Genomic DNA, 21,656 nt, shown 5'->3' with positions numbered 1-21,656 from the left:
TAAATGAAAGCCAAAAGTCGTAAATCGAAACAAATCTGAACCATTTTGCCGCAAAAATAAACAACTGTTGGTACTGCTCTTCTGCTATTTTCCTTTGGTTTTTATGCTTTCGTGCTTTAATGGTCATGATTTTTGTGTGATCGTCACAAGAAATGGTTGCAGATGAAGTTTTCTTATTATTCTTTCCCGGGTTTGATGTTTTGTTTTGTTAGTTTGGAATTAGGCTACGTCATGTCTTCCTTCGTTTCGAGCGTAAAACTCCTACTCGGGATATGAGCACTGATATTATTCTCCGGATAAATCGCATGCGCACTGAGGTTTTAATGAAACAATAGAGAGTTTCGAAACCTAAGCCAATCAGCTGTGTTTTAAACATTCTTTTATTTGAAATCTCTGCTATTGATAAACATCTTTTGTGAAAGTTGTCTATTATGTTTAAACCTATTGATAAGCAATTCCCGGTGGGGGTTACTAGTGACCGCCTATAGCAGTGCCTATAGGAGATACTTGCAACTTGCAACATCAAAAAGTTTGTGAATTTCTCTTGGTGATTTTTCTACAACAATAACTTAACTGGTTAGTGACAGTTAATGAAAACTCTTTGTGGGGGAAATTCTGTTGTGGCTAATTTCCAAACTTTTAAAAGCTGAAGAATGTTTATCCCGTTGAATATGGATGTAAACAATTGGAAATCACCTCACATATGAAGTTAAAGTTTGTCTTGAACTTGGAGATTTTCTTTCCTGTGCGTTGAAAACATGGAAAACTTTTAGTTGTGAATTTGGAGATTTTCTTCCACGTGACTTTAAATGTGGAAACTTTTTATATGAATTTGGAGTTTTTCTTCAACGTACGCGTTTAAAACATTGAAAACGGAAAGTATATCAATTTTGGGAGACGATCCTTTTGGTAAACAAGAGCCGCAAAGATGGGGATACAAAATTTTGACAAAGGGTAGAATAAACTGAACTCTAGAAGCTTCGAGTTAGATTTTTCTTTAAACTACGTTTCGTAAATCGGAAAATATTTAAAAAATATGTAAAATGTAAAATCTAAAAAATATTACAAAATTTTTAAAAAGGGTAAAAACTGAATACACAAATACATGCTTGTTTTTTTATAAGAACCAGTAAATTTAGGTTGAGTCTGAGATTGTTCTTAACCTTTCCAGTGCGCAACATTTTTTGAAAAATTTCCAGCTTTTATTTTGAAATCCAAAATTTCAAATTGGCATAAAAACTTGTACCTTGAGAGTTTTACAATTGTTTTGGTACCATTTAAAAGATATTTTCATACTAGAAGCATTCGGTTTATGCCCTTTTAAATCCAGTTATAACCTAAAGTCTGGGACTTGGTATATTGGCAAATTTTTGACAAATATGTACGTCTTTCGGGTTTGAAGGGCTAGATTCCTATTGTTTTAAATAATGGAGCTTTTGTTCTGAGGGCCTGAATCTGAGGCTGGTTTTTATAAAATTGTTTTTATATATGAAAAACGTGTAATTATAAACTGATCAATATAACAGTACAAAGAGATTAAAAAAACTTTACAGTCGTTTATGCATTTTTATCAAAAGTCTAGTTTTGTAACAAAATTTGTAACCCAAAATAAGAATTATGAAAGAGAACCCTGAAAAATGCAGTTTCAAATCTGAAAATTTCCAGGGTTGTCACAGTTTGACATTGAAGTCGAAAATTATCCTTACTTAATAGTATGTAAACACAAAGTCTATCATGATTAGTTTTTAGTAGTTTAACCCTTTAAGTGCCACGGTCCTTTTTTAAGAAAATCGCCAGTTCAAACTTTAAAAGTCTCTTCTTTCTTTTGGACGCCTTTGGCGACTTCGGAAGGCCGGGTTGGGCGGCGGTTAAGGGTGTATGTTGGGGGAATAGACGATATCGGCTTAACGTGAAAACTCAGATTTGATCCCCGAATATTGCCCACAATGCTTTGCGCGGAAAAAAGTTCACGGTGAAATTTTTCCCGCACAAAGCATTGTGGGCAATATTCGGGGATCAAATCTGAGTTTTCACGTTAAGCCGATATCGTCTATTAAAACAATGAATGAATGAAAGGTGCCCCGTAGTAAAACTTCAAATTAATTCGCTAGAGGACAGAATCAAGTAAAGCAGGGCCAAGTTTGGAGGTTCTTCGATCACTCGCTGACCGAAAAAGGTCAAAATTTCAAAAGAGTGGATTTTTGTCAAATTATAGAATTTTTTCGACTTTTTGGCTTAAAATCTCGCTGTAAAGATTCACTTTTGATTTTTTTTTGCTTGACCATGAAGCCCAATCAAATTCCTACGACTTAGATCAAGAATGACGATTTCTAACAGGAGGGCTTCACCTTTCTATATAGCCCATGTCCGAAATACCCGACATTAGCACTTAAAGGGTTAAATTACATTACAAGTATAGAGTTTAGAATACTGAAAATGATAATTACTAGTTTGCTAAACGTGCTTAAGAAGTTCTTCAGAGAAGGTAAAATCTAGAAGCAAACTTAGAGAATTTAATAAAGATAAAGAATACATTGTAATACTAGAGCCATGGGTCCCCTCCGGACAATTTATACTAAGATTATATAACCAAGAACCTGTAAAAAACACTTGAAAATTGAATTAACTAACTCAATTATCAACTAGAAAGTTTTATGGATCAAACAAAAAGGTCTAAAAAAAGCAGAGCAAAAATACAACGAAAACTTTTATGAAGATTTCAATACCTCAAAAGAAAATTAAGAAATACATCATGAATCGACTGGTAAACTTCAAAATAAATATCTTTACGGTTATAAAAAAAACTGTCATTTCGTTACATTGGCTGATAGTTCAAAACCTAAGTGTTCTTAGAAAAACTCCCGGGGGGGGGGGCAGTCAGGCAAATTGACCGAAGGGTATGTGCGGCAGGGTATGTTTTTCAAAATATCAGAAATGTACTGTAAGGGTGGACTTTTGATGAATGCACTGTATGGGTGGAAATTTCAGCAAATCTAAGGAAAAATTGCAAATTTTTGCTTGAAAATCTTGATTTTTTTGCTCTAAAAGAGTTTAAAATTTGAAAAATGCACTGTAAGGGTATGAATTTCACCGATTTCTTTGTGCACTGTAAGGCTGCGATTCTAAAAGCCAATTTTTTCACCGCACATACCGTCAGTTGGTAAACCCACTGCCCCGGGGAAAAACTATAAATTACGATGGAAAAAGACAATTTGTAATCTCTTTCTGTATCATTCATCAAAGCTAAACCAGTTGTGAATCGTCTATATGCACCGTTTAAGGATTTGAATTTGAAGCAGTGATTGCCAAATCGCCTTAGTTGATGTTTGCTGAAGTAGTTCTTTGACCTGTTTCTTTGTCCTTGTTTGAAGAAACACCAGTTTTAAAATCGCCTTTTCCCACGTTTAATGATTTCGAATCTTTGGAGTTTGAAGCAGTGATTGCCATATCGCCTTTGTTGATGTTTGCTGAAGTAGTTCTCTGACCTGTTTCTTTGTCCTTGTTTGAAGAAACACCAGTTTTGAAATCACCTTTCTGCACATCTAAGGATTTCGAATCTTTGGAGTTTGAAGCAGTGATTGCCAAATCGCCTTTGTTGATGTTTGCTGAAGTAGTTCTCTGACCTGTTTCTTTGTTCTTGTTTGAAGAAACACCACTTTTAAAATCACCTTTTTTCACGTCTAAGGATTTCAAATCTTTGAAGTTTGAAGCAGTGATTGCCAAATCGTCTTTGTTGATGTTTGCTGAAGTAGTTCTTTGACCTGTTTCTTTGTCCTTGTTTGAAGAAACACCAGTTTTAAAATCGCCTTTTTCCACGTTTAATGATTTCGAATCTTTGGAGTTTGAAGCAGTGATTGCCAAATCGCCTTAGTTGATGTTTGCTGAAGTAGTTCTCTGACCTGTTTCTTTGTCCTTGTTTGAAAAAACACCAGCTTTGAAATCACCTTTTTCCACGTCTAAGGATTTCGAGTCTTTGGAGTTTGAAGCAGTGATTGCCAAATCCCCTTTGTTGATGTTTCCTGTTGTAGTTCTTTGACCTGTTTCTTTGTCCTTGTTTGAAGAAACACCACTTTTGAAATCACCTTTTTTCACGTCTAAGGATTTCAAATCTTTGGAGTCTGAAGCAGTGATTGCCAAATCGGCTTTGTTGATGTTTGCTGAAGTAGTTCTTTGACCTGTTTCCTTGTCCTTGTTTGAAGAAACACCAGTTTTAAAATCGCCTTTTTCCACGTTTAATGATTTCGAATCTTTGGAGTTTGAAGCAGTGATTGCCAAATCGCCTTTATTGATGCTGGCTGAAGTAGTTCTTTGACCTGTTTCTTTGTCCTTTTTTGAAGAAACACCAGTTTTGAAATCACCTTTCTGCACGTCTAATGATCTCGAGTCTTTGGAGTTTGAAGCAGTGATTATCATATCGCCTTTATTGATGCTTGCAGAAGTAGTTCTTTGACCTGTTTCTTTGTCCTTGTTTGAAGAAACACCACTTTTGAAATCCTTTTTTTTCACGTCTAAGGATTTCAAATCTTTGGAGTCTGAAGCAGTGATTGACAAATCGCCTTTGTTGATATTTGCTGAAGTAGTTCTTTGACCTGTTTCTTTGTCCTTGTTTGAAGAAACACCAGTTTTGAAATCACCTTTCTGCACGTCTAATGATTTCGAATCTTTGGAGTTTGAAGCAGTGATTGCCAAATCGCCTTTGTTGATGTTTGCTGAAGTAGTTCTCTGACCTGTTTCTTTGTCCTTTTTCGAGAAACACCAGTTTTTGAAATCACCTTTCTGCACATCTAAGGATTTCGAATCTTTGGAGTTTGAAGCAGTGATTGCCAAATCGCCCTTGTTGATGTTTGCTGATGTAGTTCTTTGACCTGTTTCTTTGTCCTTTTTTGAAGAAACACCAGTTTTGAAATCACCTTTCTGCACATCTAATGATTTCGAATCTTTGGAGTTTGAAGCAGTGATTGCCAAATCGCCTTTGTTGATGTTTGCTGAAGTAGTTCTCTGACCTGTTTCTTTGTCCTTGTTTGAAGAAACACCAGTTTTGAAATCACCTTTCTGCACGTCTAATGATTTCGAATCTTTGGAGTTTGAAGCAGTGATTGCCAAATCGCCTTTGTTGATGTTTGCTGAAGTAGTTCTCTGACCTGTTTCTTTGTCCTTGTTTGAAGAAACACCAGTTTTGAAATCACCTTTCTGCACATCTAAGGATTTCGAATCTTTGGAGTTTGAGGCAGTGATTGCCAAATCGCCTTTGTTGATGTTTGCTGATGTAGTTCTATGACCTGTTTCTTTGTCCTTTTTTGAAGAAACACCAGTTTTGAAATCACCTTTTTGCACGTCTAAGGATTTCGAGTCTTTGGAGTTTGAAGCAGTGATTCCCAAATCGCCTTTATTGATGTTTGCTGAAGTAGTTCTCTGACCTGTTTCTTTGTCCTTGTTTGAAGAAACACCAGTTTTGAAATCACCTTTCTGCACGTCTAATGATTTCGAATCTTTGGAGTTTGAAGCAGTGATTGCCAAATCGCCTTTGTTGATGTTTGCTGAAGTAGTTTCTCTGACCTGTTTCTTTGTCCTTGTTTGAAGAAACACCAGTTTTGAAATCACCTTTCTGCACGTCTAATGATTTCGAATCTTTGGAGTTTGAAGCAGTGATTGCCAAATCGCCTTTGTTGATGTTTGCTGAAGTAGTTCTCTGACCTGTTTCTTTGTCCTTGTTCGAAGAAACACCAGTTTTGAAATCACCTTTTTGCACGTTTAATGATTTCGAATCTTTGGAGTTTGAAGCAGTGATTGCCAAATCGCCTTTGTTGATGTTTGCTGAAGTAGTTCTCTGACCTGTTTCTTTGTCCTTGTTTGAAGAAACACCAGTTTTGAAATCACCTTTCTGCACGTCCAATGATTTCGAATCTTTGGAGTTTGAAGCAGTGATTGCCAAATCGCCTTTGTTGATGTTTGCTGAAGTAGTTCTTTCTTTGACCTGTTTCTTTGTCCTTGTTCGAAGAAACACCAGTTTTGAAATCACCTTTTTGCACGTTTAATGATTTCGAATCTTTGGAGTTTGAAGCAGTGATTGCCAAATCGCCTTTGTTGATGTTTGCTGAAGTAGTTCTCTGACCTGTTTCTTTGTCCTTGTTTGAAGAAACACCAGTTTTGAAATCACCTTTCTGCACATCTAAGGATTTCGAATCTTTGGAGTTTGAAGCAGTGATTGCCAAATCGCCCTTGTTGATGTTTGCTGATGTAGTTCTTTGACCTGTTTCTTTGTCCTTTTTTGAAGAAACACCAGTTTTGAAATCACCTTTCTGCACATCTAAGGATTTCGAATCTTTGGAGTTTGAAGCAGTGATTGCCAAATCGCCCTTGTTGATGTTTGCTGATGTAGTTCTTTGACCTGTTTCTTTGTCCTTTTTTGAAGAAACACCAGTTTTGAAATCACCTTTTTGCACGTTTAATGATTTCGAATCTTTGGAGTTTGAAGCAGTGATTGCCAAATCGCCCTTGTTGATGTTTGCTGATGTAGTTCTTTGACCTGTTTTATTGTCCTTCTTTGAAGACATACCAGCTTTTAAGTCACCCTTCTCTACTGCAAAGGATTTCGAATCTTTAGAATTCGAAGCATTAATTCCAAAATCACCCTTGTTGAAGTTAGCTGATGTAGTTCTTTGACCTGTTTCTTTATCCTTGGTTGAAGAAACACCAGTTTTTAAATCTTTTGCTTGAAAGTTGATTGCTTTATGACCTTTTGAGGTACTCCCTGATACTCCAATGTCTTTGTACTTTGCTGATCCATGAGTCATCTTTTTGCCTGTCTTTTCGTTCTTTTCTCTTGTGAATCCTGTTTCGAGTTCTCCTACTTTTCCTGAAAACGACTTTGATCCTTTTGAACTTGAACCACTTATGGCAATACCATTACTCTCAACTGAGCCAGAGACTCCTTTCTTGCCAGCCGTTGCATTTAGTGAACAACTTTTTGTCTGGATATTCATATTTACATTTTTCTTTGAAATGCCACCACCAAATGTTTTATCCCCATCTTGAATGGAACCAGAAGCACCTGATTTTCCACCAGACACGGATATACCTTTATCACCATGTTTTACATCGATGCCGACTTCTTTCTTTGATGCCATAAATCCAATACTTGTTTTATTTGTCTGTATGCCAGCCCCAACACCATCTTTTTCAACTTTTAATCGGAAACCCATGGCTGATTCATGCTCCTTTGTTATCTTTGCATGTTTCTCAATGTCAGTATTGACTTGTGCTTTAATTGTATTGTCGACATTCCTAGTTGCAGATGCAATTGTTCCTTGATGCTCCATCTCCATATAGCGTTGACTACCCTGCATTCCGAATTCGGTGCCTTGTTTTGATGCTCCAATCGAAAAACCAAACGATGTTTGTGATCTATAACTTTTGATCTTCTCTGAAATAATGTTCTTGGCGAAGTTTCCAACATCACCATTAGAGGTAATTGAAGACCCTTTCAACTTTAGATTATCAACTTTTAAATCTTTGATAGAATTGTTGCAGTGGATGCCACTGGTCTGCTCCACAAACTTTCCAGTATCTGAAGTATTGCTCATTCCAAACTTGTTTGGTACAGGTACTCCATCAACGATTGCACATCCAAAATTAAACGAGCTTGATTGCGCGTCGATTTCACTTTGTTTTGAAATTACATTCAGATTCTTCACTTGACCAGAGATGTCGGTAGTGTTTAAATTACTGGCTATAAGGTTGACGTTTTCAACATTTTCTAAATGGGTTTTACCACGGATATTAATATTCTGGTTGACAACATTCTTTTCCTTTGAACGACTTTCTCCTCCTGTTAAATCCAGTTGATTCAAATTGATGCCAAAAGACCATTTGTTCATGTAACTTGTATTGTGCAAATCTGCACCTTCAAAATTGACATTCTGGGCATCAATGGACATATTCTCAGCATCAATTCCCATTGCATTTTGAACATTGAAATTTTTAGCAGAAACGATTAGATTTCCATTGATGTCTGCTCGGTTTTCTGCCAAGGTTTGTCTGGTCGATCTAGTTTCCTCAGAACCAAATGACAATCCTTTATCAAGAGAAAGCGATATCCCGCTTGAGCTTGATTCTTTAGAACTATTCAGGATACGATCTCTCAAAGTCACATCTTCAGCAGCATGTAAATACATATCTCCTCCAACTTTGTAATCAGTACCAATTCCTATGATACTGCCTTTGTCAGATTTGACAAAAAGATTACCACGAGCTTTGATTCGAGATTTGTGTGATTCTTGTTTTGTTGTTGTCCTACGTCGTGTTGTAAACCACGTTTTTTTAACATGTGTTTCAGTTCGAGTCGTCACTTTATCGCTAACAACAACATCTTTCTTGGCATACATATTGATATCTTGTCCAGCATCTAATTCAGTTGCTGTCATATTAATTTCTCCTTCTTCGGCAACGACACCAATATTGCCATCTTTAGATTTGATATGTGCTTTCTCAACAGTTGAATACGAAGTTGAGGATGCCTTTGAAGTAAAGAAACCTGACTTTGATGAAGAGCTATCATGTTTGGTTTCTATAGGATCGATTTTCACATCCTTTTTCGCTTTCACCAGGACACCTTTGTCGCCAGATACAGATCCACCAGTCATCTGAATTGAACCTTCCTTAGCCACTACTGCAACGTTCTTTTTGGCTTCCACTGAAGATGAATCTAATCTCATATCTCCGGTCTTGGTTTTTAAAACTGTTGAAGCTTCAGATGAACCAATGCTTGATTCTTTCACACTCATTTGATTTTCAGATTCGATGGCAAGGCCTTTAGCATAATTCACGTTTGATTTGTCGATTTTCACCGATTTAGCTTGAAGATTCAACTGGAAAGATTGTTCAATGTTACATCGTGACAATACAATGTCTTGATCGGAAACTGCAAGATTTAACTGATCTGAAATTTTCAAATCTTGGTAGATTCCCTCTGTTGCCAGCAAGTCATTTGCTTGATTGATCTTTTTAGTTTTGATAGATAACTTCTTGAACTCATGATTGGCAGTTTTGGTCCATTTACCTTTTTTCTTGTAACGCATATCAATATCACCTTCAGCATCAATCAATGCATCTTTTGCTTTCACTTTACCAGTTAACTTTGCTTTATTGCCAGATTTTATTAGGACGGTGTCAGCATCAATATCACCAGCACTGATAGACTGGTCTGCAAAAAGTCGCATGGCAATCACATTCTTTTGTCTTTTGCTCATCAAAATCTCTTTAGAGCTGACCATCACATCACCAGCAGATACAAAACCTTCATCACAGAACAGCTCATCAAACATTGCAATAAACTGGTAATCAGTAACCATTGCACCTTCACCAAAAGAATACATTCCAGATTCAGCAATACCTTCAGTTGCATTGCTTCTCTTTACTTCGTTAAAACCAAATCGACTCATGATTGATTGATAACTTTTGATCCCTCGCTTTTTCATTTCTTGTCGAAGTTTTCTGGCTTTTTCAGGGATGGCTAACAGCTTCTCCTTCAAAATATTGACCCTGGTGTATCTCTCACTTTCACTGGTGATGATGAAAACTAGTCTTGGTACATCAAAAGACTCGATTCCATTTTGAAGAATATCACCAACAAAGATATTGACCATATTATACATCTCAGCAAGTCGTAGATCAATAGATGTATTGGATGATCCAGTTAAGAGACTCTTTAACAGTGCAAACAGACCATCTTCACGATTGTTTCGATCTTTGTAATCAGATTGTATTTGTCTCAATGAGTCAGCTGCTTTTGTCCATGCTTCCAGGCTTTTAGAGTCAGGAGTAGATGAGACGAATGATAGAAATTTGAAGAGCAATACAGAGTGGTTCTTGATAAGCCGTTCTGATTTCAATGCAGAGCCACCAAGAAAACAAGTTATACTCTCCAATTGAATGCTTGAGCGTCCAACCAGTTGACAATTATTAATCTCATTGACGTTGTTAATTTCTTTACCTGGAAGACTGAGGAGGAATGGTGCTTCTAACATGCCAACCTCACTTTGACAACTACCACTATTCACCAGAGCCAGGTGAGATGAACAGTTCACCGTAGAATCTGGTAAGGTAGATTCAATTCTTCCTGAATTCAGTAGACCCCAAGGTGTCATTTGAATGGTTTGGAAATCAGCAATATAACCAGCTACAGTGATCCATTCACCATTTATGTCTACAGATTGACAAGATTGGATGCGACTTTCCTTTGCAAGTATCAAATCATTTTCACTGGATAATTTTAAAGAACTCAAATCAGCGATGTTACCAGATATCTTAATGGTTTTAGCTGCAATGTCTAATGACGTATCTTTGCTAGTTTCTTTTGTCCCAACTATTAAGCCTTCCAGAAGAATGGATCCATTTTCGCTAGTTGTTAGCTCCAGATAGTCAAGTATTTCAATTCGTCCAGTGTTCTTCTGGTCAAATATCTCCTCAGCTTCTACCATCACTCTTCCATAACATTGGAAATTACCATCGAGCATAAACGATTGCTTTGCATAGATCTTGGCACCCTCGCTATCAACAGAACTTTCATCAGGAGTTCCACATTTCAATTTTCCACGCACTTCAATGGATGTCCCATCAATCAGCTCAACACATTCAACATTTGATTCAATGATTGCTAAATCGCAATAGAGAAACATTTCATCACATTTAAGGACTCCCTGCATATTGTAATGTACTTCTTGGATTGATTTGTCGATGAAAACCGCTTTGATGGTAACTTCGTCACTTGAACCGTCAAAATGAAGAGTGGGTTTTAGAGATTCTTCATTCTGATTAGAAGACACCATTAAACTGTCAGCTCTGGTTATGTCATTGATCTGGATAGTTGAGGTGTTCTTTTCTTGAACCGCACTTTGATGCATTTCAATGATGATTTTACCAAATAAAGATGGTTTGTTGACTTGGAGGTGATCATATATTTCAAATAAACAAACTTCTACATCAGAATCCTGGTCATGAGTGGGACGAGTTCGTTGCATACTTGTACAAAGTGCAAAGTGACCTAAAAGTAAGGTATAACTTCAGTATGTACTTAACTTTAATTGTTATAAATTTGACTGGCATTTACCTAAATCAATAGACCTTTTCATAAATTACGTCACGAACCACTTGTCTCGTATTCAAACAATTTCCATAGTGATTTCCATGATCATATCCCTTGAGTCATTAAATGATTTTTTTATGAATAGGAAGTAGTTGTAATAAAATCCGCTGGGAGTAAATCACAATCGCAATAATTTCAAAACGAGGCAAGTGATGTCATATAATTCATGAAAAGGTCTATTAGTACCGGTTGAAAACTTGAAAATATTATTAGTTCCATTTATATACTGAGACGGAAAAATCGTCTGAGACAAGTAGTTTGTAAAATGTGATCTGTGGAGGAGATCCTATTAAATTTATTGAAACATGAATGGAAAGTACCATGAATGCAAGGTACTCTCCTCCATAATGTTCATTTTCTAAATTGCTCGTCTCAGACAAATTAATCGTCTCAGTATAAATAGAACTATTATCTATGCTCAAAGAAGTATCCCTCGAATTTCTTAACGGGAATTCCTTGAAAGGCCCTTAAGTCATTCTGGTGGTATAAGTTTGAATTAAGGTTTGCCTTCAAATGTCGTTGATCTTAACTTTTAAGAATTTAGACTTGAAAGAATACAGGCTGAATTATACTTTGTCTAGCTATTAAGAAAAATGGAAGATTGAATCTCAAACTAATCGTTAGCTATATAATAGCTAATATTTTCATAATGATGCTGGAGGTACAATGTGTAGTAGATTTAAAACAGGTCACAAACACTCCTCTGTCATATATTTCGATTTTTTGATCAATGTGTCCTATAGCAACCGATATTGGCCAAAAGAATTGTTCCAGAACACAAAATGATTAAATTTGAACAAATTAGAAAAGATATTTTCTATTGCCGAAATGAGACTTTCTATTGCTGAAAAGAGACTTTCTATTGCCGAAAAGATATTTTCTATTGCCGAAAAAAGACTTCTATTGCCGAAAAGAGACTTTTTATTGCCGAAATGAGACTTTCTATTGCCGAAAAGAGACTTTCTATTGCCGAAAAGAGACTTTCTATTGCCGAAAAGAGACTTTCTATTGCCGAAAAGAGACTTTCTATTGCCGAAAAAAAGACTTCTATTGCCGAAAAGAGACTTTCTATTGCTGAAATAAGACTTCCTCTTATCATATTAGCTCCTCATTTTACTTGCTTAAGAAATTTCACCGGGATTGAGACAGGGATTGTCACAGGTTTATTTCAATAAAAATGGAACATACATACCTTTGGGACATGAAACAAAGAACATTTGTGGTAGCCAATACACTCCATCACTGATATCACCGTTTGTAATTGCAAAATGTTTTCTTCTTGATTTGCTGTCACTTTCTGGATCTATATTGTTGTTAAAGTCTTCTTCATTCTGTTTGCTTCTTGTGCTACCTCCTATTGCGCTGAAAAACAGTTTGTCCTCAGATGCCGACTCAACGTTAAGGCGACCATCAACAAGTAGCGTGCCCTCCAGAGCTGTGGTATCCAAGGTTAACAACTTTAGCATAAGATCTGGTGTAGCATCAATGATACCATTTTTATTCAGAATATTGTCACATTCAATATTGATGCTTCCCTGACATTTGATTAAACCTGTGTTGGTGATCTGTTGTTCACATTTGATCTTGAGCATCAATGGTTTTGTCTTCGTCTTCCTGTCTGTATTCAAAGCATCGTTTTCAATAAGGACTTGGCCAGAGTTCTTCAATGATTGTGTATGGATGTTTGAGTGATTTATACCAGCGATTCGAAGTTCACCAAAAATGGACAACTCCTCTTGGCAATTGACATTCACAGTGTTTGACATCTTGTAATTCTCTGGAGCTCCAGTACAGCTTATCACAGAATCAGATTTTATCTTCAACCATTTGACATCGATATTGATTTCATTCACAGCTGGATCTAGACTTTCTGTCAGAAGGCAAAGTGCACCAGGTTCTGTTTCAATGGAAGCTGTCATTCCTTCAATACCCTTGGCAAAGAGCTGACCAACCAGAACTAGATTTGGAATTTCACCATCACTAGCATGTTCATCGGCTTCAAGATTCAAAACACCAACGTCTGCAATCCATGTTCCGTTGATCTCCAATTGAGATTCTTCCCCAAAGAACTGAACAGTACATTCTTTGCATATAATGTGAGCATCAACAACAACTTTCTTCTGAAGTTGAAGAAAAAAATGATTGTGTACCAGGATATTGCCGAACCAATCACCTTTCAGCAAATCACCTTTGTTGATAATTAATTCTTCATCGGTTTGCTCTTGTTGTTCACGTACATTTACCAGCAAATCACCTTTGTTGATAATCAATCCTTCATCGGTTTGCTTCATGTTAACAACATCTAATTGAAGATCTCCTTCGCATATGATTTCATTGCTGTTCACTAATGTTTTTGCGCTGTATAAACGACCCCCTCTTTGGATGTACAAAGTGGATGTGTTGGAGATCACAACATTACCAAGAACCTGAAAATATAAATAGATCCATTTTCCATAAAATTGAGGAAAATCATGTGTCTTCTGTTCTTCTGTTCTGTTTATATCTATAGAGGTCTGCGATTTAGACTAAAAACTCTGTTATTATCTATAAAAACTCAAAATAGTTATCATTTCCTACCGCCATTAATCATGGCATGTATAATTCTTATTTTTGTCTTCAACATGACCAAGCATTTTGACTTATATAAGGGGTCAGGCACTTAAGGGATGAAAAGCAAATAATGGATTCATCACAGCTCGAATGTTTTAAGGAAAGATAAAATATAGTCGAGTTATATAGAGAATTCATTGTGATATGAAATTTCCAGAGCCGAAGGTAAAGTTTATTTGAGAACCTAAAAGTATTTGACTCGCTTATATGTTCACCAAAAAAACTTAATTATAAGTAATTTAGTCACCTACCTGAAGATCTTTGAAACAACCAATAATAGCATTATCATTGAAAATTAAATCTCCCCTGATTTGGCCACTGATATCTTTAGAAATCCATGTCCAAGGTATAGTAATGATGACACAACCACCAACATTGAAACGTATATCACTTCCTTGAATCTGTGAACAGTCCTCGATATCACCAGTAACTGTGCATTCAATAATTGGTGCTTTGATCATACCATGTTTCCAATCATTTAAATGTAGTCCAGTACGTATGATTTCCAAATTTTCTTGATCTGAGAAACCAACATTTTTTTGTTGAATTTTGACCTCGTCAGAGACTCGTCTCCCGTCGACCAAGATGTTAGGATCTACACCTTCTTGGACAATGGAGAGAAAATTCTGGCAATTAGAGTTATGAACAGCTTGAATCATTCGATCATCATTGAACGACGAGGTTCCCTTTTTCTTCGGTTTAATCGCATTATCAATGAACCCTTGATCTTTCTTGATACCAATAAAACCATCTAATCCGCGATGTGCAGTATCACGTTTAGAGTCTGAGCAAAGCGACAATCCATTTGCATTTAATTTGATACAATCTGTAGCTATTAGGGATCCGAAATTTGTTAAGCCACCATCATGAATATCAAGATTTAAAACTTTTGTTTTTAACCAATGTTTATGGTCATTGATTGATCTTTTAGATTGATTTTCAACTGAGTTGTGACCAACAATTGCATCGATGCCAATGTGAAGATCACTTGATTTGATTTTTACATTCAACTCTTCTCCAAAGTAACCAGTTGTTAAGGTGCCATTGATAAAGACATGACCAGCAGTGTTGAAGATGTTGGTTTCAATGAAATTGCATTTCACTAAAGCACCAGCGTCGATGAAAATGTCATTGGAACAAGTTGAAATTGATTCTAAAAAAACAAAAAACAAAAGCAACTTGAAATTATTGAAAAAGATGTTATAAATTCAACAAACTTCCAATTTCCAATTGAATCTTGGACACTGCAAAGATTAATGTCAATCTCAATGAGTTAATGTTCCCAACTTCCGTCAGTGGTACTGAAAACGACCGAAGATATATCTATTATGGTTGAGTTACAGGAGGCTCTGGGAGCCCATTCTCGCAACTATAGATAGTTTGAGTAAGCATCCCGTCAGCACCTTGACTGACTACCTAATTCCCCTCACATGGCATGGGTTGACCTGGGCGAAGGTTTGTTCACTTGCCAAGTGAACCGTTGTGAGTGGGAATCGAACCACTATACCAAAACGCCGATATACGTGAAGTACTAATACCAAGAGGGAATGATAACAGCAAATGTTACAATCCACAGTTTATAACCTCCTGCTAGAATACGAGTCTCTCTGGCGAGAAAAAAATTAAGGCGAGACTCTGGAAGACTGGAGAGTGAACTAATGAAATGAAATGAAAGCGTACTTTCAAATGCTATTTTCAATAGCTTAAACTATGATAATAGGTAGTAAGTAATAGTAATCCATATTTCAGTGTAATATCTAGTAAGGGATGATAATGTAGGCTTGGAGACTTCAGTGCCATGTTTTTAACCGGTTTCTCGAGTTGGCCCCACCCCGAGGACTGTGATACAGGGGTATTTTCACCAGGATCCTAGATACCCCAAATCTCCCTAATTAGAGCTTATTATTGTGCTCTTGAAACAGGGATTTTTAAACAGTTATATTCTCTGTATTAGAACACCCCTGAGTATCAGAGGTTAATTTTTCAAAGAATATATTAACCTCTGAAGACCAATAATAGAAATTTTATCGCGCATGTGTCAATCTAATCACTGTAGAGAGAATCAAAGATGAAGAGCAAATATTAGCTTATTAATGTCGAGCAAACTGTATCAGTATGCAGTTTACTATTTACGAATTCCCCAGAAACCTCCAAGCGTAATCGAAGCAACGGATTAGAATAGGTGGATTAACTTCTCTCGTTGCTCCCAAGAGAGATCCATTGTCTTCTCATTGTTACAAGAAAAATCTGTAAATGACTCTGCGCACTCCTCGTTTAGTTTTTTCATTGTTTTTATAAGAACAATTTTCCAATTTATACAGTTTCGAAAACGAATTTGTCCTATGATTCGATCAATTTTGATGATTTTGCAAATATTTTAAATCCTGCACTTAAGTTTTAGCATCAACAAACGCTAGACCAGTTTTAATGTAAATTTTTAATCTTTTGTCAATGGCAATCTTCAGATAAGTGAAAATTAACGTATGGTCTATAACTAAGAAACTATCGATGGGTCACGAATGGGTTGCATACTGGTGAAAGAAGACTGTATTTAGAATTAGGAAAATAAATTTCAAATTATTTGGCTAATTTCTGCATTGGATAGAAAGGGCTAAAAAAGTGCATTTTCTTATTTAAAATGTACCACGTGATACGTAATGACCAATGAAAATGTTGAAAGTAATGATTTTTTACAACTTTTTTACAACTTATCAAGTTTTAATTGCTAGCAAACTCGTAAAAAAGTTTGATAACCTAACGAGGAGTGTTTTCTATGAGTTCTTAATCCACCTATTCTAATCCGTTGATCGAAGTGAGTTTCTTTCGAACGAAATCTTCTACATGATCCCCAAATGTATAACAGTAATTACTAAACTATTAATTTTGGAAATGTCACTTTTAATTGAATCGAAATAATAGACAGACTTTTATGTTATGATTCTCTATCACTGACTCTTTTTAAAAAACATTGATGATAATTTTTAGTTGTGTTTTCAACGACGGGAATAAAAATATCAACTTTGAACTTCATCCAAGATCTTGGATGGTCGTCATGGTTACTTTTGTCTTCGTTGATTGCGCGGTGAATAGAATCTCGATTCATCGGCACAGCGTCAATATATGATTTTGACTTGTGCTTTTCACGGTACTGTCTCACAGTCCCGATAGATTTATACACCCTGTCTTAGTAACCCGGGGGTCTTAAAAGTTCACCGGGGTGACTTTGAAATGGAAAATATCCAGATTTCAGTCACTGGGTCAAGAAAATCGGCATTTTTTTAATACCAGGCAAAGTCAAAAGTCTGGGTTTGCGCTATTTAGCACTTTAGAGAAATCAGATCTCGTCGGAGGTTTTGATAAAGTTCTCCTTTTTTGCCCGGGTTGTGATTTCCATTGTTCTTCATTCGATATTTACACCGGGTTAACGACCGGGGCGAATCTGACCGGGCTATGTATACAGAGGTGTATTTATTTCCTCAGTGGGGATAAAAATTATTGTTCAAAGGTAAAAATATCCAGCGGACATGGCTTTGGATTGCAATGTTTAAACATTTAATTTCAAGTGGGGATGAAATATATGTCAATTTCCCAGCGGGGCTAAAATTCCAGGGTATTTTACTACCGTGGACGACATTTTTGCCAGATTTTCCAGTGGGGCTGGGGTCCAAGTGGATCTGTGACACAGGGGAGCGGGGGGGTGCATTAAAATCTATTCACCTTTTTCATCTTCAGAAAGTGATAACACAGTCAATGAAACATTTCTGACGGCCAATGGATGTGCTGATATTCTTAAAGTTCCTGTCGAAACCAAATCTAGATTGACCCCATCTTGTGTTTTATCAATTTGCGATTTGTATGTTGTGATATTTGGTGCAGTCAGTGTGAATTTTGTTAAACTGGTAAATGTGCTTTCCAATAGATTTGTTCGTATTGATAAATCATCTGATTGGACCACCATTGAGATCTTGATTCTATCTCTCTATAAAAGAGAGATCCGTGGGTGAGTGAGTTTTTAATTTAAGGTGTACAGGAATAATAGCCCCCGAATAAAAAAATATTGGTGTCTTTGTCATACAATAAATTTAATACCCTCGTTTTTCGCCTTTTTTAAACTTTTTTGAATAGTAATGTTTTAGCATCTAGGCCATAACTTTTGATCTAGTTGACCAAATTTAACAAATGACCCCTCAAAGTTTAAGTTTATCCTTCCTCTTGCCAATGCAAAAAAAAATACTGATTCTTTAAGAGGCAGAACTGGAGAAAAGAGAAAGAGGGGATTTTTTTTCTGGGACACCCGGTACAAGTCATAATTTTGTCAGCTTCCAATGTTTGCCCTTGCTTCAATCCAAGGGGGGGGGGGGGGGTACTTAGGCAAATGGAGAGTACGGCATGTGCTGCCCTTAAGGGTACCTTTTTGGATTTCCAAAGTCACGCTAAGGGTCGGAAAAATCAGAAAATCTAATTTCAGTCCCACTAAGGGTCGGAGAAATAGGAAAATTTTCAACTTTTTACGAAATTTGGTCAAAATTGGTCAAATTTGTACCAATAAGGGTCGTAACACCCTCGCGAACCAGGGCCGATAAACGATTCTGCGACTTAAAGAGGCCAGTACCGTATAATTGGAGGAATCGTTTATATCCCCCGTCAACGCGTCCATCAGAATCATCAATAGCGTAAGGGGGTTAGATAAGCCATGGAGTCGAGGGTGGGGTCGTAAAATTCACAAAATTTTCCTTTGTTTTCTCCTGTTTAGTCCCGGTAAGGGTCCGCGGATCGAAAGTAGGGCGGCAACCCCCCCATCAACTCGCAACCCTAGCTACCCCTAGTTTCATAGCTATTAACAGTTAGCTATTAACAGCTTTTTTTGTAATTAACACTAATTAAGGTCTAATTCATAGAAATAGTAATCAGAAGACCAAACAAACCAAATAGAATTTCGAAATTAGGCGAGTAAAGAGAAAATGACATCTTTTTAATTTTTGACCATAAACTCTACAATATGAGTTTAAGTACACGTTTTTTTTATATAAGAGAACCCAAAATTTTTGAAGCCTTCGGATGTTCTTAACTTTTTGAGTTAGAATCCTGAAAATTTTCTTAACATATTCTTATTTTCACTATTTTTTGAGCATTTTTACCCATTTTTCTAAGAAACTGGCTGTTGTTAGAGTCGGCAAAGTCTTAAAATGTTCTTAACTTGTTCTTAACATTTCGGTCACCGAAGCCTCTTATGTTATTATATAGTTTGTTCTTATAAAAAAACGTGTACCTGTTTAGTATTTTCCAAGTTAAGTAAATATGATTTTTTGATTATATCAGCATAATATAGCAATAGAAAGACACTGTCCTGATATGAAATATGTGTCTGATATAAAACGGGAACACTTATGTACAAATAAAACCTTTAAGTACCTGTTTAGTATTTTCCAAGTGAAGTAAATATGGTTTTCCATAACCAGTTCTACGATGTGAAAGTCGAACTTTCCATCCCAGGAATTCATTCTTAATTTCAATCGAATGTTCATGATTGGTATGTGGTACGCATACAATGACGTATTGATTATCTTTGTCGAATTTCAAGGTTGCATTTTCGTCAGGACTGCATGTGTTGATAATCACCTCTAGATGATCCATTGTGTTGAATAGGGGAATTCCCCTCTTTTTTTGGTTGATTGTTATGATGGCGATTTCTTGGTTTTCTGAAGATATTAATGTAGGAAATCAAGATGACAGATGCGACGTGGGGTAGTCTAGACCAAATACTAACTTCTCTCTCAAATTTTTGAAAACATTTGAAAATTAAGTAACATAATCTGGAAAGGTCTTAGTGATACAATTGAGGTGGCACCCGCCATCACGCCAAACACAGAAGCAGCCGACGGAGAGATTTTTTAGAAATATGTGTTCTTATCTGTTGTCTTCTAGGAAACCAAATGTTATGACCTTCAATTTTTTATACAAATGATGTGTTCTGATTTCTAGGAAACCTTTATCACACTATTTATCTCCCTAAACTTATCACTACTTTATGATTTGATGTGTTCTAAAATCTAGGAAAAACAGTTTGCCAAGATAAACTTGTGAGATATGGGTTCTACTCCACGAAAGATGTGTTCTGAAAATTTCGAGGGTTACTAGGCAACAAGATTGCATCAATTTTCTCTTGATCATACCCCTGTCTCGTCAGAACAATTTTGAAGATCTAATCAGAACAGATCAAAATTTCTAGCTGAAATATACTCTCAGAACACATCGAAAAAAAGGTCGCCTCGCTAGCTGCTTTCGTAAATTATTTGCTGCGTTACGTAATCACGCTTACGAAAACTACGCTATTATTTTTTTATGAGGCAAAAATATCGAAAATTAGTCCTAATCATGCGCAATGAATTGTTTGATATCACGGAACCACGCAATAAAAAAAGTCACAATCGAGCAATCAAGCAAACAGCAGGACAAGCAGGGGGTCTTGTTGCAACAAAAATCTATGGGTGTGTTTCAACAGGCCCGTCGAAAGCAGGGAGACTTTCAGCCTCCCCAACTCTGAGTAAATGATAGATTTTTTTCTCAAATTCCTAGCGAGTTTTATCTCATTTGAGCCTTCAGCCTCCCCACTTTTACGGTGGTTCCACCGGGCCTGTTCAACAATAGGAATGTATGTGCACAAACTACCTCCCGCTGTCCCTTTAAAATCGAAAGTAGGAATGCTAAAAAAAATTAAGTAGATATAAAGAACAGAGCATCAACTTACCTTAGCTTTGATAATACGATCCACTGCACTGTTTTGGTGTTTTCAAATGTCCGTTAAAAAATGTTACATTTCGTAATCAAAACAACATTTTGGTTTTATATTCTCTTTACTATTTTCATTTTACACGCCTTACTTCATCAGTAAAATTTCTCTTCTGCCTTCAGAACGTCTGAACGTGCTTTATAGATATTTTCCAAAACATTCGTGGAAAAACCTCCCGTACACTACACTGAAAATAAGATTACTTTCACTTTAATTCACTCCACTGATTCTTTTATAAAATGTCTTTTGATTGGTCTGTTTAAACTATTACCAGTTACGTCTGTCTATTTTGATTTGAAAGCCTTGACACATGTCTTTTATAACAAGAAACTTTGTAAGAACATTTGAAGTCTTTCATGTTCAAAACAACCTATTTTGTGGGAAATAATCACACAAAAATACTCACAAAATAGTGAACGTCTTTAGGGTTAAAACTCAAAAAGTCTGAAAAGTTTTTGTTTGCTTACTCATCAATTTTAATTCACAGGCTTTTTCACATTGGATTGACACAAATGTGGAGCAAGATTGGTCAGAAATAGGAAAAGAAAAACATTTTTTTGCTTGAATCAGCATAGTCTAACAATAGGCAGACACTGTCCTGATATGAAATGGGAACACTTATATAAAAATAAAACCTTTAAAAAGTATCCGAAGGTTTTGTTGAATTTTTTTTGACGTTCTTATAAAAAAACGTGTAAATTCAGTTCTTGCAAAAAGTACTTGAGTTTTGTTTAGCAATACTAGACCAAATTGAAGTAATTCGATCTCGTAATCTGGCGTAAATCGCAGTATGTAAATTACAGAGGGGAGAAATCTGACGAACTTGTTGTTTACAAGACAAACCGACATGCTAAAACTTAAATTTGTAGGATATATTTCTAAAGATGGAAGAGGCTGATAGATTGATATCTAAATTGCGTTATCATATTATAAGCATCTACTTTATAAGAATCAGATCAATAACTCTTGATTGAAGGCAATATCTCTTTCGGTAATTAGTCCTTTACAAAGTAAACAAAGGATGGCGAAAAAGATGAGCATATTTATTTTTATTATAAGCATCTACTTTATAAGAATCAAATCAATATCTCTTGATTGAAGGCAATATGCCTT

The 21,656-nt window shown here is 36.1% G+C and overlaps 2 protein-coding genes across 2 annotated transcripts; both read right to left on the bottom strand.

Moving 5' to 3' along the window:
- Window positions 1-3,315: 3,315 nt before the first annotated feature.
- On the bottom strand, window positions 3,316-5,580 carry LOC136819933 (micronuclear linker histone polyprotein-like; the record flags this gene model as incomplete). Its single annotated transcript, XM_067076174.1, has 2 exons — window positions 3,316-3,833; window positions 3,900-5,580. Coding segments are annotated over 2 exons (2,199 nt in total), but the record flags the coding sequence as incomplete, so codon positions are not given.
- A 198-nt stretch (window positions 5,581-5,778) lies between these two features.
- On the bottom strand, window positions 5,779-20,657 carry LOC136819920 (uncharacterized). The gene is made up of 6 exons (XM_067076162.1): window positions 20,502-20,657; window positions 19,166-19,452; window positions 17,471-17,732; window positions 14,005-14,906; window positions 12,336-13,569; window positions 5,779-11,041 (listed from the first exon to the last, which is right to left on the bottom strand). The coding sequence occupies exons 2-6, from the start codon at window positions 19,385-19,387 to the stop codon at window positions 5,874-5,876; spliced, it is 7,788 nt and encodes a 2,595-aa protein (XP_066932263.1). The 5' UTR covers window positions 19,388-19,452; window positions 20,502-20,657; the 3' UTR covers window positions 5,779-5,873.
- Between the last annotated feature and the right edge of the window lie 999 nt (window positions 20,658-21,656).

This window comes from Clytia hemisphaerica, unplaced genomic scaffold, assembly GCF_902728285.1.
Source record: "Clytia hemisphaerica strain Z4C2 unplaced genomic scaffold, Clytia hemisphaerica genome assembly, whole genome shotgun sequence".
Lineage (NCBI taxonomy): Eukaryota > Metazoa > Cnidaria > Hydrozoa > Leptothecata > Clytiidae > Clytia > Clytia hemisphaerica.
Note: the sequence above shows the minus strand (reverse complement) of the source record. Positions and strands in the feature narration are given on the sequence as shown.

What these genes read in the sequence shown, in the direction of transcription:
- LOC136819920 (XM_067076162.1), bottom strand. Translation starts at nt 19,387, where the DNA reads ATGGATCATCTAGAGGTGATTATCAACACATGCAGTCCTGACGAAAAT. An exon ending in ACTTGGAAAATACTAAACAG is followed by an intron (nt 17,733 to 19,165) that starts GTACTTAAAGGT and finishes TCTCTTTTATAG; the next exon opens with AGAGATAGAATCAAGATCTC. An exon ending in CTTTGTTTCATGTCCCAAAG is followed by an intron (nt 11,042 to 12,335) that starts GTATGTATGTTC and finishes CCTTACTTTTAG; the next exon opens with GTCACTTTGCACTTTGTACA.